Source organism: Cupressus sempervirens, chromosome 9, assembly GCF_028749045.1.
Source record: "Cupressus sempervirens isolate cs-2001-9-10 chromosome 9, ASM2874904v1, whole genome shotgun sequence".
NCBI lineage: Eukaryota > Viridiplantae > Streptophyta > Pinopsida > Cupressales > Cupressaceae > Cupressus > Cupressus sempervirens.
In genome coordinates, this window is record NC_143126.1 from 340017808 (window position 1) to 340036109 (window position 18302).

An 18302-nucleotide genomic window follows, 5' to 3' on the forward strand; every position below is an offset into this window, starting at 1 on the left:
TTTTCCACGACTAAACTAAGCTTTGTTTTTAGGGACTCAATTGATTGTGGAGATTTGATTTGTATTTGATCAACAAGATTAGAACATCCTTATTTAGGAAAAGGGTGTCTCTTTTAAAACATTGACCACTTTTCTTCAATGAGCTATAGGATGTTTTTAGTTGGTTGGATACTCTATTGTCCTAGTTCCCATTTACGGCTTGGATGTGCTTTGACTCTAGCTTCTGCTTCAATTTTGGTTTTGACAGTGTTAACGGTATCAAGGGATTCCAAGAGTTAGTTACTTCTTGCTGCCTAATTTTTTGTTCATGTTGTGCCAATAGTTATAGGGATTGTTTGACTTCACGGTCTCCCCTTGATTAGCTTTGATCTTCTCCTTTTTGCTTTGAAGCTTATTTGAATTAATTTTGCTAGTCTCCATGGTATGTCGATTTCACAATAGTTATTGATCGATTTGGTTCTTTACGAATGCAATTTGACTTAACATTCATTACCAAATGTTCACTTTCAAATTATAACACTTCTAACTATAGTATTTTATAATATATTAAGTAAATTGTATATGAAGAGCATTGATTGCTTTATTCTAAGTAGTGCTTGTGCAATCCAAATTTGGACTATGTAGGATCATCTATATTTTATACAACAAATTGCCTTCAATGACTATGGGAGGCATACATCAATATAAAGCATAGAAATGAGACCTGGGCTCAACGTGGAATCAAGAAGGCTAACTCAACTTGGGACTCAATGATAATTGGCTAGTCTCCTTTAGAGCGATCTTGGGACTTGCCAGGACTTAGAGAGTCTTGGAACTATGATATAAAGTACTTGATGGTTGCCAACCAAAGCATAACCATTGACAACCTCTAACAACTAATTCTTAGAAACTACCTACAAGCCAACAAATTTTGAACACATGGTTGGATACAAATATACTAACCAAAATATAACAAGTTAACTTTTATGAACAACAAAAATCTCCCCTTATTTTTCCCCATTTGCAAAAGACTAATTTAATTATGGGAAAAGAAAGGTGTGGGGATCTCTCAAACTCTTCCACAACCATATTTACTCATGAACTCTGCCTATTCCTAACAAATCTGCCCATTTGTAAGTTGCATTTGTCACAGTCAATCAGCATTTTGTACGTACAGCTGTGAATAGGAAGGACAAAAGATGGGATTGTTACAAGCTAGGGTTTCCGTTGCACCAAAAGATAGACCTGTCCATGCCTGATATAACCACTAGACATATAGAACATAGGAAGTGGTTAAGCCATGCCACAAATCATGAAGGGGAATGTTGGTGGTTAGTCCAATAGGGGTATAGCTGTAAGAGGTGTAGTGGTTGCATTTGTATATTTTGATATCCATGATCTTACTGCTATGCTATACCAATTGTTGGACATTTTTAACATTTTTCATTTTGTAAACTTGTGTTCTTTGACTAATCAAAATAATGAAATTTTAATCTTTTATTGTAGCTATGTTTGAATCAATGGACATTGAATATATGAACTTGAGTCTTGATATCATGTCAAACAAACTTGTAAACATTTGAGGAAGACACACACACAATATACTGCTGTAACTTTCTGTTCCCTACTGTTCTCCAAGAAATGGCCCTGCAGACTTGTCGTGCACACACATAGGATGCATGTGCTATTTACTGTTGTCCCTTCTCTACTATCCCCAAGAAAATGGCTAGCCAGTCCTTTCTTTCTCTCTCTCTCTCTCTCTCACACACACACACATCCACATGCACAATATGCATGCAAGTACTGCTATGCATTTCCGTCCCAACTGTACCCCTATAAACGAATTAAGAATATTTTTTATTTCTGATATTGAGAGAATAAGGCTATGTGAAAAATTAGAGTACAGTAAAATCTATGTGGCTACAGAAGCTAAGAGATAAAAAGGGATGAAGCATGTGTTTCCTTTCCAATTTTTATAAGTGAATGAATAAAATCAGTATTTAATCCTAGTCAAAAGGCAAGGGATGAAGTCTACTACAACTAGATGTATCATGTCTAAACATGCAGTTCAATCCATTACCCAGTTTACAAACAAATTGTATCCAGCTGCAAAACATAGCTCTTTTGCAATGCTATGTGATGTGTGTTGCAGTTTTACTTTATCATGGTTAACTTGCAAACTCTAATTTAAACTGGTTGGCAAAGACACACATCAAAGTGTTGGCCTCATATGTCATTCTGCATATGATATGACTAAAATAAATTCTAAGTAAAACTAAATAAGAAATTAAAAGGGAGGCCAATGTTTGATATTACATGTTTGTGTTATGCTTTTTCTTGGTAAACTAGCAGTGCTTAATAATGAAGTATAAAATGCTAATTGATGTTGCTATATTTTCCAACTAATAAGCTTTTCTGACCATGGCTTATAAGCATGAATTATGTTTTATTTCCATGTCATGGCTTTTCTGGTACTTCGAATTTCTGTGGAGAATTTGGCACAAACTTTCATCTATGTACTATGATGTGTTAGATGGGTTTGTCTGCAGTTAAGTTTCCTTTGTTTTAATAAATGTAAAATGTACAGACATTTTCTCTAAATTCTGTTTTGAGGATGCTTTGCAGTATTTGAAGGAGCAAAGGCTTCCTCCTCAGACATTTATACCAGTTCAAGCAGTGCGTGTGAAACCAATACATGAAAAGCTACGCACATTGGGAGGGAGTGCGAAACTTGTCTTTGATGTTATTCAATATCCAATTTAACTTCACCTGTCTTCATGTTTTTGAATTTGACATTGCATTCCTGAAGGTCATTTTATCTGTATCCTTGACAATAAATAAATTTGATCCTGCATTGGAGAGAGCAATTCTGTATGCAGTAGGCAATACACTAGTCTGTGATGGTCTTGATGAAGCTAAATCTCTTGGCTGGGGCAATGAGCGCTATAGAGGTGATTCAGTACTTGTTAGATGCTTCATTGAATGTCTTTTTGCTGTAAAGATAATTAGATGTCTTTAGATCTCATTTCGTATCTTACAGTGGTTACCGTTGATGGGATTCTCCTTACAAAATCTGGGACCATGACGGGTGGGATTACTGGTGGCATGGAAGCAAGATCACAGAAATGGGATGATCGAGCAGTTGAAGGTTGGTTGGCTTATTATCTTATTTTCTCTATGTTTGATGATATTTCAAAGACAGGCTCAATAACCAGTATGTAGCTGCAGAGAAATTGAAAATTTGAAAGAATATGGCTTGATGATTTTATTGTCCATTTGCAGCTCTTAAGAAAAACAAAGACCGTTTTGAATCAGAGATGACAGAGCTAGGATCTGCAAGAGAAATGCAGATCAAAGAGTCAGAAGCATCTGGAAAAATCAGTGGACTTGAACGGAAGATTCAGTATGCAGAAATGGAAAAGGTTATATTTACTTATTTTATAAAAACATCATCTATGATACGTTTCTTTTTTGTATAAACTTATGGGCAGTGTTGCATGAGCATTCTGATATCTCTGCACGTGCGTGTATATCTTTATGTTAGTGAACTCAGCTCCTCTCTTCACCATGACTATTGGACTCAATAATAATCTGTAGAAATCCTAACCAGGTTATTTAGATGATGAAATGAGATCCGCACCTCATGTATTGCATTAGCACAGCATAATAATGGTCAGAGAACTGTCCATAGTAAAGTTTCAGAATAGCATAAGCAAAAAATGTATTGATATCAAAATATCATTTTAGGATATGAATTTTGAATATAAAGAAGAGACCTTACGTTGAGTTTGTTCATTAAAGGGTGTGAATGGGTTTAACTTTTTTAAGTAAGGTAAATTTAATTCATTTCTGGAGTTAAAGTTCTTACAGTATGAGATGCATTGTTAATCTTCACTTTATGTTGATTCTGTTCTTTACAGAGTGTGGATGGGTTTAAATTTTGAAGGAAGGTAAATCTAATTAATTTCTGGAGTTAAAGTGCTCACAGTCTGAGATGCATTGTTAATATTTACTTTGAGATGAGAAGAGGATGATGGTGGTAACAACTACAAACATTTCAAGAAAGAGGATGCTAGCTATCTTTGAGTACCGGTGCCTTGATTAGATTGTCCTTGGTGCTAATTGTTAGCCAACAGTTGTGAGTAAAGACAAGGAAAAGTTTGATGAGTGTAATTGTGAAGCCGTCATGCTCATTAAATTATTAGTCACATATGAAATGCCTCTGCAGATACCTTCAAGCAAATGTTTTATGGATACCTGTAATTGCCTATGAGATCTGCATGAGATGTTAGATAAGATTAGGTCCTTTCATAAGAATATGTTATCATCATAGTTACATAGGGTTATTAATAGAGGGACCTGCGGATCAAGACCTAAATTTGGGGATGGCAGTAGATTGGTAGTTGAGGGGGTGCATGTTGATATGCAAATTGAGGTGAATTGAAAAATTCTAGGTGAAATTTGCAATATAACATCTTTAAGAGTGTTTGACAAGAGGCAAACTTTTTTCACAAAGTTAAAGGTTATAGTTTTCACATAGGGGTTTGGGGGATACATCCCGGTGGAACTTATTAGTGATAACAATGGACAAAATGATGTCTTTAGAGGTAAATCTATTGAACCTCAAAGAAATTCTTGATCAATTAGTCTCTATTGGTCACATGATTGAAGAAGATGACATGGTGGATATAATGTTGAAAAGCTTACCTTGGTCCTACGAGCATTCCATAGAAACACTCAATATCATATCGACCAATGTTGACCTAAAGAATGTTAATTTGTTCAATGATCTCTTGTAAGACGTAAGGAAGAAGCAGTTTGGTAGCAATATTGATTCACCAAGTGTAGAATAGGCTTTTGCAGCCAAGGACAAAGGCATAGGCAAGTGACTTGAGAAGAGAGGTCAATAATAGAATGTATATACTTCGATGAATTGACTATCACATCATTATTGTGGTAAATTTGGTCTTATGAAGAGACACCATGGAAGAGGTTGATTAGAAATCCAGCTGGGGGGGCCTCCACCAAATACTCTTGTTGTAGAGCATGTCTAGCAAAAGTCAGTCTTCTATGCATTTTTATGGCCAAACATTTGACATTTTTTTTGGGATCTTGGTACATGGATGAAGAAAATGCTCTAACAAGAAGCTCATAAGACAAAAGTTGATCGTTTTGGCATACCTCTTTGTGGTCTCCTTGCAAGTTGTTGAATCAGACCTAGTTGCTGAAGAGCTTCTTGTGTTGCAGCTGCTGATCCATGAATAAAAGACGATAAGTTTGATATTTTTGTGAATTGCTTGAGATGGTGTACTTAGCTGTTATGAGCTGTGAATCTCTATTGACCACTCTTTCTTTTTTTCCTAGAGCTATGTTGGGGTTTCGTCGTATCTATTTTTTTGTAACGTGTACCCATCTTGAATGCTAACCTTGTAATGACATGGTGTTAGATTGGCGCAACAAATCTTTACCAGTATCTTTCTTAGTTTTTTTATGATAGACCAATGGTTGATCAAATTCTTTACCTTCCATTTTGGAAATATTTGTAGCAGCATCTAGATACTCAAGATAATTGTTGTTGGAACAAAGATCAGCTAAAATATGCTTCACTTATTGGTGCCCATCAATGTAGCTACCTTATAATACATTTTCACGTGGCACTGATTCTATATTGTTAATGCGTCAGATCTTGACAAATGTTTCTTGAGCTCTACAAGCGACAATTGAAGTATCTCTTCCAAATATTAAATCATTGCATTCAACATACAATGTGGATTTCTTCAGCCTTAACTCTTCTATTTTCATTCCTACCTTTTCAATACATCATCCTCTTGTCAAGCATCTCTAAGTAATTGCCTAATTTCATTGCAGCCTCAAGGTTTCCAATTTCCCTTGATACTTAGTGAGTGCTCTTTTGCTGGATTTGCATTTTGCATGCTACTCTGAAGCTGCTACATTTGTTTTAGTAACTCGATCAGTCTATCCTACCTCTAAATTTCCGTTTGTGTATCAAAAATATCTGACCTCGTACTTTGTTGCAAAATTTCTCAATTCTTTTCCCATTATTCACAGTCTAGGAACATCACAACTATGATACCTTTGTAATAACCCTTAGAAAATACAAAATATAATGGGCATAAAATGATAAAACACTCCAGTAACAGTTATTTTCCTGCATTCTTTTGTAATCTTTTGCTTGCAACATTAAAATAAAGGGAACTCTACTGATCTAATACAATATAATAAATTTTCTGTTTGTAAGTAATAATTCTATAGACATCCAATCAAAAATAATAATTCTATAGACATCTTTTATTCAACATATAATGTATATATATATTTATGAAATATTATTAATAATTGCAATGTAATATAATATAATTATATTTAGTTTAACTCAGTATGACTATGTTTCAACCTGATAATATACACTACTTAAATGCAGGTTATGTGTGGTAGAGATTTGGCTAGATTTGCATTTAATGAGGACAGGTGGGCAGTGGCTATATAACCATGCAAGTTTTGGAAGGTGTGTCATTGTATGAACAAGCTAGTGCCATAAAAACTTGGAGAGATGGACACCTCGATTCTCTTGGAGTCATATAGTAACATGGTAGCTTTCTTGAGTGATGTTTCAAACAAGAGAATTCTTTGCATGTTGAATCTAAAGCATCCCCTCATTTTGCATGCAATGAAGGTTGTGTTGGGAGATGAATGCCTTTCTATCTACCATAGCTATAGGGTGAAGACAAATATCATGACGATGTTCTTGGTCTTCACTCTCACTAAAGGTGTGTAGAAGAACAAGGCAAAGATTTTGTGCTAGATGGTATTCAAGCACACGTATTCGGGAGAAATTGATGTAGTGCTTTTTAATATCAATGCTGATTGAACCATTCTAATTTCTCAGTAGTATTATCTTGGACCCAAGAGAGGGTTCGTAGGGGTAGTGTACCGCTTTCCACTCATCATTTGGGTAGAATGGGAGGAGCTCAAAGGTAAATCTGGAAACATAGACATGAATCTAATGTTCCTATAAAAAGAGGCTTCCTTGCTATCACCTTCTGTAGTGTAATGGCTTCATGGCTACAAGAAATGTGAAGCCTTTTGGGTTCATGAAGGGGAGAATGTGACATTGATAGACATGGACTTCCCTACATTACCTAACTGCAGAGAGGACTTGAGTGTGGGTGATGAACGGGAGGTGGAGGAGGTTGTGAATGGACTTGCCCACGGTGATGCAAAGGCAATTGTGTGGTAAAAGCCCGCTCTGCTCATGCAAGGAAGATGAAGAAAGAAGCAGAGGAGTGACGGCTTCCCATCAGTTTAGACAATTGCCTTTTTAGGGACATTTGTAGTCCTAGGCCCAAGAAGAGGGTCTGTATCCTCTAGTTTGTGCAATTGTGTGCCATGGTGTTGGGGGGGGGGGAGGGGGTAAGGTGTTATTTGGTTTGGTGTTTTGTGTCATGCAAGCTTTAGTTTGTAATTTCAATTAATACATGTTGGCATATGTATAGGTAGCCAATTGTTTTGGATACATTTTTATCAGGTCGGTAGTTGGGGAAGACTGTGAATTCTTGGGTAGATATATGTCATACCATTAAACTATGGTTTAAGAGTTCTAGCCATTTTTATTTGGTTCAATCTATTTTGTATATATATTTTATTTATAATTAATGCAAAGGGAGCTGGCCCCATCCAGCGATCTATTTACCAAAAAAATTATAATGTAACATTTTAAAATTTATATTATTAAAAATTTAGTATTACAATTTTCATAAAATATGATTTATGTTTTATAAATGTTATAAACAAATATTAACTAGTGCTTGCACCAAAAAGACGTGCAAGTGTTTAGATGATAGTAATATATGTTTTCTTAGATTTTCTAAGCAATAATTTCATTTCATTTTTACATATGTTTATGTATAAAAATAAAAATTTAATATTGTAGCATTATTCTTATTCATTGATACTCACCTTAAATTTAAGATTTAGAAAAAGATAATAAACGAGTTTAATATAAGATTATTAATTTATTTTCCTTCCAAATTTAGATTTTGAATTTATTTGGTTAAACATTATTTATTTATTTGAATGTATTTAACTTTCTATTTTTAAAATATGTTTGTTTGTTTTTATAGTTTCATTAGTTTTTAGCCTACATTCCGTTCTATTATTTAGGTTTCTATTTTGTTAATTAGAGGACACTATTTTTTGAGTCTGCATAGTAAAAAATTTATATAATGGCTACTAATAGAAGTTTATGTTAGATGTGAAAATTTACAACTAATCCAATGCATATATGTTAAGTATTACTTGTATGCCGTTGAACTCATTGGGGATCTTAAGAAGTATCTAATAAGTTGTAGACACATATTTTCATGACAAATCTAGAGATCAATAAATGGATCCTTATTTACCCTACTAATTACCCTTTATGCTTTACTCTTTAACTATAATCAAGCATAGTAGTAATTTAATCATAAGTACAAACATTTAACAATAGTTTCCAAGCTGGTCTAAATCTTGATGGCAAAAACTACATTTAAACCTAATCATTAGAATTTTATGATTTTCTATAATATTATAATTTTATATTACATTATACAATCATTTATAAATTATATATTGATAGTAGAATTATTATATTGACCATATTGTTTTGTATTTTATTAGTGGTATACTTTTAGTTGATTATATTTAATAGATTGGAGTTATTATTATATTTAAGATTATAATACTTACATTCATAATTATTTATATTTTTAGGTGGGGCCTTTTATTTTAAATACCATAATTTAACCATAGTCATCATCCTATTTTGTTCATCTTTGATTCTCTACAGTCATTTGTGAGTTCATATGAGCATAGAAGACAAATCTTATTATTATAGATGAACTTTAGTCGTAACTTTTTTTGATAAATATATTGATAAAGAGTATAAATCTTATTTAATTTTTTATTAAAATATGTAAATTTTTTTATTAGTTGAAAAAGTTAATGATATATGACTTTGAAAATAATTTTTTACATTAATATGTTTAATTTCACACTAATAAAATATACAAATTTAATGACAAGAAATTTTTTTATTTAAAATTCTAAACAAAGATATTGCAAATTTATTGTGGAACAAAAAATTGTTCATAAGTTTTAAAATTTATAGAAATGTTGGTACCCACTTATTTACCAAAATAAATATAAGTGATGAACTTATTTTTCAAATTATGCAATAAGAAAACTTTATTATTTCCTTATTTCAAATAATTTCCAATAATATTTTAAAACTATATAAAGAATGCAGCTGATATAGCTCTAAAATCACAATTGTGTAATCCAACACAGGAATTTCAAGCATAACCTCAAGAAATGTGGAATCCCAATTACTCAACATTTCAAAGTGTACATTCTAAAGCCTAAAAATATACCAACCGAAAAAAACAAAGCAACGGTATCGCATCTAATGCCAAATATTTTTATTTTACATGGGAAAGACCTAAAAAGGATTAAACATACGAGGGTGGCCAAAACTGTTGTAGTACACAAGGTAAAATCTTTGCTCTTACCTAGTTATGGGTGAAAGGAGCGGTGAAATACATGGTGAAGTAATAACCGCCCCTGTTTGAATACAGGTCTGTTATTCTTCGAACCTCGACAGAAGAGTTGTTTTTAATTGGAAAGTTATTTTTCACGGAAAAGCTAATTTCCCTTTGAATGAAAAAGTTATTTTCTTAGTGCGAGAGTGAAGGTTTCATCGATAGGCCTTTCCCAAATAAAAAAGCGTATCGGCTAGTTAAGTTCTAAACTATATTGAGTTCTCAAAAAGCCTACAAAACCAAAATAAAAACAAAACAAAAGCCATCATTGTGTACTTTATCGCAATGTGAGATGACAAGTCAAGACACAATGGAGCACAAGATGATTTGGAAATGTTCTATGAGCTCTAGTTTGTCTTCGTCAACACAACTACTGCAGTCTGTCTTCGTTAACATAGAGATTGTAGCCGTCTTCATGAACGCATAACTCATTCCTCACAGTCTGCAATTGCTTGGACACAATGGCCTTTGTCGTCTAGTGCTAGATGTTGTGCTTCCTGTGAGCTGCCATTCACAACTCACCTTCCCACTACATCTGGATGCACTCACATTTGGAGGAAGGGTTGGGGTACTTGGTAACTAAGGAAGTGATTGACAAAGAGTTGGATATAAAAATTATTATGGACAATTTTGTCCATTGTGATGGTAGTAGTTGGAAACCTTTGAAAAATGTTTCTTATATGCATTTACGACACTTGGAGTAATTGAAGATGCACCTAGACATCATCATTTGGGACAATAATGTGAATGGTCAACCCAAAGATGAAGAGATTCATATGTGAAGAGATAGGAGACGAAATGTTAGAAAGATCAGCCTTTAAATTGGTGTTTGAATAATGAGATAAGTCTAACCTTCAAATTGGTTTATGAATTGTGAGATGAGGGATTTTATTTCTAGTAGAGTTAGAGACTCTTGGAGAAAAAGGGGAGCACTGGGAGAGAGTGGAAAACCAAGTTGCTTATAATTGTTTGTACTAAGTTCCATGACTATTAGTAGTCATTGTGTTTCATGAATGCGCTCCAATATTTTATAGTTGTTTTGCGAATGGAGACATTTTTTGGGTTGATGGGATGGGGATGAAATGACCCTCTATCATTACTATGAGCAAGTGTTGCTTATCCTCGAGACAACCCCCTCTACAAGGGCGTGTTGCTCGCCGTGATATTACCAACTCGACCAAAGGATCCTATAGGATCCCAATAGTAAAAAATATTTTAAAAATTCATAGCTAAGCTTTGTACATTTTCCATTCATAAATGTGTTTGAGTTTATGAATCCTCGTACAACCATTTACTAGTAAGTAGGAAAGAAAAATAGAGAAGAAACTAAATAACAAATATAGTGATATTCTACTTTGATTTTTTTATCCATCTTTTGCATTGTATGACCATAATCTTAACCTTTACCCCATCCTCTTTATTTAGTTTTAGTTTAGAAAAACAAATTAACTTAAATTTTCTCTTTGATAATTTCTAATTTTTTTTCAGACAATAATGTAATACATCTATTATAATTAATTATTTTAATAAATAAATAAATTTACAATTTCCTCTCTCTCTCTCTCTCTCTCTCTCTCTCTATATATATATATATATATATATATATATATATATATATATATATATATATATATATTTAAAGAAGGGTAAATGCTTTTGACCTAGAGCTATGAATCCATGAGCTGACAAACAGGGGACTAAAGAGCACACTAAGAAATATTTTAAGGAGGGGAGGGGATGTGTGTGAATAAGTATTTTTTAAACTTTTAAGAACATGAAACCTCATAAAACATAAAGATAGCATACATCTATACACAAACACCAATTTTCATGGGAAAAACCCTGCAGAGTAAAAACCATGGCACATCAATAGCTTTTATAAATGAAATAGATACCAATTGAAATTACAGAAGTGAACACCAATTCATAGAGAGCACCTACTCCCAAAGAGGAAGGACACTCCTCGAAGTGCCAACTCTGATCACTTGAGGCACCAACCTGAATTTGAGCACCAACTCAAAATCACTAAAACAATAAACACCTTTCACCTTGCAGCAGATTGAACCTGAAAATATTCTTTCCCCTATTCTTGATTTTCCTGTTTGCATGATGCATACCTCTCCAAAATGGTACCTAGTGTCAGTATGTCAAATGCCAAAATATCTTGTACCAGTCCATGGAGAAATGCTGCCATTCACAGTCAACACCAAAAATGGGTTTTGTGATAATCATGCTGTAGGCTTGCAGCAGAATGAAACTAACATATAAACTTGTAGCAGATTGAACCTGAAAACATTCTTTACCCATTCTTGATTTTCCTGTTTGCAAGATGCGCATCTCTCCAAACAATACATAGTGTGAGTATGTCAAATGTAAAAATATCCTGTACCAAACCAAGGAAAAATGATGCCATTCATAGTCAACACCATAGCTGGAAAACTTTCACTTGACAACAACTCGCCAAGGCCCCAAAAGTTTATTCAGGAAAAAAACGGCCAATTTTAAAATAATACTCATGAACCTAAGAAAACCACTAAAGTGTAATTAAAAATACATTTTTTTGCAAATTTCAATGAGAAGATGCATTTAATGAGTTAATTAAAGAGAACACAAAAGAAACAAGCAGAGTTTAGATATATATAAATGCATAGTGGGTACAAAATCACATTCTCATGCGGAATGCTGATGGCGGGAAGCAAAATAGTAAATATTTTCTGTCAAACTAGAAGTAAATACTAAATAGATCAATACAGTCACATCTTCCTCTTCTCAGCTCTACCAGCAAGAAGGAGAGGGGGTCTAGTCGTCGAAGAGGTGCCCTGCATTGGGAGTGGGCATGAGCTGTGTGACTGTGAAGCTTTTAAACGCTGAATGAAAATTGGTAATGAAAAAAAATGATTTTTTTGCCTATACCGCTGGTCTCTACACGTGGGCGAGTTGCAGGTAAAAACTCATCGAATACTCTGCCATTTATTGACGAGTATTTGCAGGGTGGCGATTTTTTCTAGGAAAAATTGGCCTTTGGGAAAAACTCGGCAATTTTTGGCTAATCGCAGAGTAGTTGGTGATTATGCCAACTATGGTTAACACCAGAAATGAGATTTGTGATAACCACTCTATAGAGAGCAAAGGAACAAACAACTGTAGTAATAAGTTTCTTTGGTGAACGTAATAACAACTCTTTTGTAACTCATCAACATTGTCACAAAATAAACAACACTATTACCTGACCGAGCCCCCTCACATACAAATTGCCCAGCAAATAAATGAACATAGTCCTCATGCTCAATTGAAGCTGCCTCACAGTTAAGACTTTTCAAAGCAGCTTTCAAAGGAATCAAACTGCCCCACCAAAGATAAGTATAGAATTTATTTCTAATAGAACGCTAAGCACTTATTTAACCATCCAAAAGTTGAGTTTATGTAATAAGATAAGATAGATTTACTAGCATCCAACGAGAGACCACAAAGGGTCAAACAGACTGCCAAGTGCACCAAAATGGGGGCCAGGCTGCAGAAGGGACACCAAATGGTGCTTGAAGAAGAAGAAGAACAAAAGAAACAAAAGCAGGGAAAATAAGTGGAGGAAAGAGAGAACCCTCCAAAAACACTTTAGGGTTCCAAATAGGAGTGAAGAAGCTCCGAAATAAAGGATAAACAATAGGGCCAGACATAGCCTTAGGTCTTCTGTGGGTGATCCTGGGTCTCATCATTTGGGAAAATGGGTAGTGGAAATTGACTGCTTAGTACTGTGCACAGAGTGAGTCTCTATGAAGAATGAAGTAATGAGATGACAATGTTGGAGTGTGTGGTCCCGAAGCATAATGGCTTCCTGAAAATATAGGGCAAGACACGTCTAGTCCGTATACTTGAAGAAAGTGGAGAGTGACCGTACTTCCATGAAGAGGCAATGCAACCTCCCTCTAATCTCATAATATAGAGGACAATGGAAAATGAAGTGCTCCTCAGACTCCACCACCCCCATGTTTCAAAAATGACAAATTTTGTGCTCTTTTTCCAAAAGGAGGTCTGTCTTGCTATTAGTGTCATAGCTTCAGTCGGAATGATTTGATCATAAACTGTGTTAATCAGCTATCATGATTCATGATTACTAGACATATATACATATTCATTTGCTTTATAATAATATCTAATGATTATTGTCAAGATAATAATAATAACTATGATCAATATTATTAATACTGACTGACCGATAATATTCCAAGAAAATCAGTCGTAATAACAATCATCGATTATCTCATAAAAGCAGATCATGTTTGTGAAGAACGGGCTATGAGGTTCGGCGATCTGTACTGCCATGTCTGTTTAATGGAAGGGCATGTACCATGTAGGGACATGCCTCCTCTACATTACATTTATAAGAAGAAGATTGCTGCATTTGGAAAACACATCACGCAATAAGTATTATTACATCTGCAGCATCCTCTACTCAATAAATTCTGCATTTGTATTAAGAGTTTAATCAGAATATACCTACAGTATTGCAGCGAATACATATGTTCAAATCTGTAAGAAGAATTGGGAATTACGTAAACAAGTAGATCCAAGTCAGTAAATAATCACATAAGGGATACATATAAAAATTAAAAGTATTGCATATGATCCTATTTCCTTAACATGGTATTAGACCCTAGTTAGAAATAATACCAAGAATATATACAACCTCAGAAAATCTAAAAACATCATCAGAAGGGGTTTGCAATTAATTAGCAATCATGGTGAACAGAGTTAGATTTGAAGATAGACATGAGGGTGCTGCAAATTTTGTCTCATGAAAACTCATATTAATGATGACTATCAGAGAACAAGAATTATATTCATATGTAGAAGATGTTGTACCGATACCGGATGATGAGATTGGGAGAACCTTGTGGAAAAAGAATAACAATAGAGCCATGAAAATCCTAGTAGACTCAATAAACAATCACATAGTCCCTGTCATATCAAAATGGGACACTGCTCATGCCATGTTAACCTTCTTAGAGAACATGTATGAGATAAACAATACTAGTCGAGCCCTTGGACTAAAGAAACAAATGCATCACATACAAATGAATAAGGGTAAAACTATTACTTAATAAGAATAATTGAAGTGAGGGATTAGTTATCTAGAATTGGAGAGAGAATTGACAGCAAAGAATTAACAATGTTGGCTCTAAATAGGCTTCCCACACCTTGGGAGTCGTTCATACAAGGGATGATGCAGGAGCATCCTAGGGAAGTCAGCAATCCTGTATGCAGGGGCTTTGGACTTGGATTTGTTGAGTTATGGTTCATGCGGTTGGGGTTGTGTTCGGGACATATTGGGCAACCTTGTACTAAGTGTGCGAAATGATTGGAGTTATCGTCTTGGAGTTAGAGCCATTTTTGTGATTGTTGGTCGTGTATTCTTGATTTATTGGCAAACTTTGGAGATTGTATTCGCGATATTTGATCCGAGGGAGTTGGCGTGTGCGCTCTTGGATTCAGATCATTGGGTGCACGTGGACCTATGTGTAAGTGCACGTATTCTTATGTGGTCTTTTGAGTTAGTTATGCATTGTAAACTTGGGGCACGTCCTAATTATTAAATTATTTCATCTATTTAATGTTTTTAGTCAAGCCGACTTGTGGCTTGTGGGTGTATTTAATGTCTTTAATGCTAGGCCGACTTGTGGCTTGGTTTAGTATAAGTAGAGGGTCTTGTGGAGTCTAGAGGATTATTATTCAGCATGGAGGAAGCAAAGATTAGTTGAGAGAGCGAAGTTTGTGAGCAAAGCTAGTAGCTACGGCTTGGAAAACAAGAAGGTTGCCTGATGGGTTGCAAGCACAAGTTTGGATTCTTCTTGGGGTTTTCTATCAGATTGTGGATCTAGTTAGCTAGAGTTTGGATCTTGCGAGGACTTATAGAATTACTATTGTAATTGCTTATGTATTTGGCCGTATCTCGGAAGGCCTTAGAGCATGGCATGTTGGATGCAAATCTTATAACTCTATTATGAGAATTGGCATTGCTGTTGATCTAAATCTTTGTGTTAATGTTTATATTCCGTTGTGTGATTATTTGCGGCAGGCTAGGGCATCTCCTTTGGAGATTCTCCTGCATTGTATTGCATAAGGTGCTATCAAAGCGAAGGTTGGATCTAGTTGATCTTGTGGATTTTTTGCTTTTGTTTTGCGAAGATCTTGGAAGATGCCTCCAAGAAGATTGGACCCTAGGGCGATTGATGATCTTTGTGATGCTATGGAGACCAGGATTTTAAAGAAGGTTAGATCAGATTTTAGACTTGAGATGGAGTTGATGAAGAATGAGATCATGAGAGCTATTGTTGGTGTATCTAGGATTGTGGATACTGAAGATGGATATGAGGAAGCTGTTGAAGACTTTGAAGTTATTAGATCCAGTGGTAAAGACAAAATTGATCGAATGGAGAGACCTATGGAAGATAGGGCTGATTGATTGGATAGATCTAGATCTTAGTTGAAGTTAAAACATAAGATGGGTGTTTCTAATTTCTCAGGTAACCTGATTGATTGGATTGGTGAATTGGAAGACTACTTTGAGTTAGAGGGTATTGGAGATTTGCTCAGATTGAGGTTTGCACAAACTAAGTTGAAAGGACATGCTGCTTTATGGTGGAAAGAATTGCAAAGAGATAGAGAAGAGAATGGTGAAATGAAGATCGCTAGATGGAGGTTGATGGTGACAAAGTTGAAGGCTAAGTTCATTCCTGCTGATTATGAACTTGAATTGTTTAAGAGATTGTAGAATCTGAAGTAGAAGGATTTGTCTGTTAAAGATTACATTGAGGATTTCTATAAGTTGACTATTCAGTCTGGACATAGAGAACTTTCTAAGGAAAAGGTGGCTAGTTATATTAATAGCTTGAGATTCAATATTCAGAATGAGATTGGTATGCTGAATATTGCTTCAGTTGAGGATGCTTATCAGTATGTTGTGAGGGCAGAAGAATAGTTGAATTGAAGATATCAAGGTAATTCCCGAGGGAAGGAAAAGAAGGAACATTCTGAGAAGAATAAACATATTATCGAAGATGAACAAAAACTTGTTGAAGAGAGGAAGAGGACAGACATAGGTGCATTTATGGGTACATGCTACAGATGTGGTGGAGAAGGACATAGAGCTTTTGAATGTCCTAATATTGATAGCAAAGCTAGTAATAAAAGAACTGTTGTGGTGAATGAGACTGACCATTCGATGATTGAACTCGAGCAGAATGAGGAGAATTTGCTGATTCAAAGAGTGTTGCTTGGTAAGAAGATGTTGGAACCTTATCAAAGGAGGAATTTTTTTAGGACTCGTAAGTTTGGAGGGAAATGTTGGAATGTATTTGTGGGTGGTGGTAGTATTGATAACCTAGTTGCTGAGGAGATGGTTCAAAAACTTGGTTTGAAGAGAATGAGACATCCTTGGCCTTATAGGATCAATTGGTTACAAGGTGAACATGCTTTGGAAGTGAGGGAGCAATGTCTTGTTAATTTTCAGATTGGACAGTATGTAGATCAAGTGTTATGTGATATTGTGGATATGAGTTCTTGTCACATATTACTTGGAAGACCTTGGCAGTATGATTGTAGGGCTATGCATGATTGTGTCAAGAATGTCTTTACTATTGAGAAGGGTGGCAGGAAGCATTCCCTGATTCTTTTGCAAAATGTAGAACTTGGTAGAAGGAACCTAAGTTTTGGTAGCCGAGTTGAGTGAAGGATTTTGAAAGGGTTAGAAATCAGCATACAAAGCAGACCTATTGCATGCTGAGGACAGTCGTGAAGATGACAGTTGTAGGAAAGGATTGGCAGAAGTAGAACAAAGGCAAGAGTGTGCAAGTTGATATGGTGGAGAACATGATTGTGAAGAACTAGTTTGGGGTTTATGTGCTGAACCCTAAAAGATGTTCTTCTAGTTGTTAAGAACATTTTTCCTTTGCACCTAGGGTGTTTGATACGGGAGCATCCTAGGGAAGTCAACAATCCTGTATGCAGGGGCTTCAGGCTTGGATTTGTGGAGTTATGGTTCACGCGGTTGGGGTTGTGTTTGAGACATATTGGGCAACCTTAAGTATTTAATTATTTATTGTATTTAATGTTTGTAGTCAAGCTGACTTGTGGCTTGGTTTAGTATAAGTAGAGGGTCTTGTGGAGTCTAGAGGATTATTATTCAGCATGGAGGAAGCAAGGAGTAGCTAAGAGAGTGAAGTTTGTGAGTAGAGCTAGTAGTTGTGGCTTGGGAAACGAGAAGGTTGCTTGGTGGCTTGCGAGCACAAGTTTAGATTCTTCTTGGGGTTTTCTATTAGATTGTGGATATGGCTAGCTAGAGTTTAGATCTTGTGAGGTCTTGCAGAATCACTATTCTAATTGCTTATGTATTTAGCCGTAATGCAGAAGGCCTTACAAACAGGCATGTTGGATGTAAATCTTATGATTCTATTATGAGAATCAACATTGTTGTGGATCTAAATCTCTGTGTTATTGTTTATATTCCATTGTGTGATTATTTGCTAGGGGCTAGGGCATCTTCTGTGGGGATTCATCTGGTTTGTACTGTGTTAAGGGATCAGTGCCCTATCCAAACTTCCCAAGTTCGGTTGAATGAAAACTGACTGTATTAATGAAGAGTCAAGATTGATGATCAAAGGAATCATTATGAATAAATCTAGTGAAGAGATTAAAGTATTAAATACAATTTTTTACAAGAAAGGAAAGAAA

At 35.1% G+C, this 18302-nt stretch overlaps 1 protein-coding gene across 1 annotated transcript in view; it reads left to right on the forward strand.

The window, feature by feature from the left end:
* The window catches only part of TTN8 (Structural maintenance of chromosomes (SMC) family protein), a 188954-nt gene that overhangs the window by 106546 nt on the left and 64106 nt on the right, over nucleotides 1-18302 (forward strand). Inside the window, exons 7-10 of the mRNA XM_089800051.1 lie at nucleotides 2605-2728; nucleotides 2820-2930; nucleotides 3020-3127; nucleotides 3262-3401. Coding sequence (XP_089656177.1) covers nucleotides 2605-2728; nucleotides 2820-2930; nucleotides 3020-3127; nucleotides 3262-3401 — 483 coding nt within the window. The remainder of the gene's footprint in view (nucleotides 1-2604; nucleotides 2729-2819; nucleotides 2931-3019; nucleotides 3128-3261; nucleotides 3402-18302) is intronic.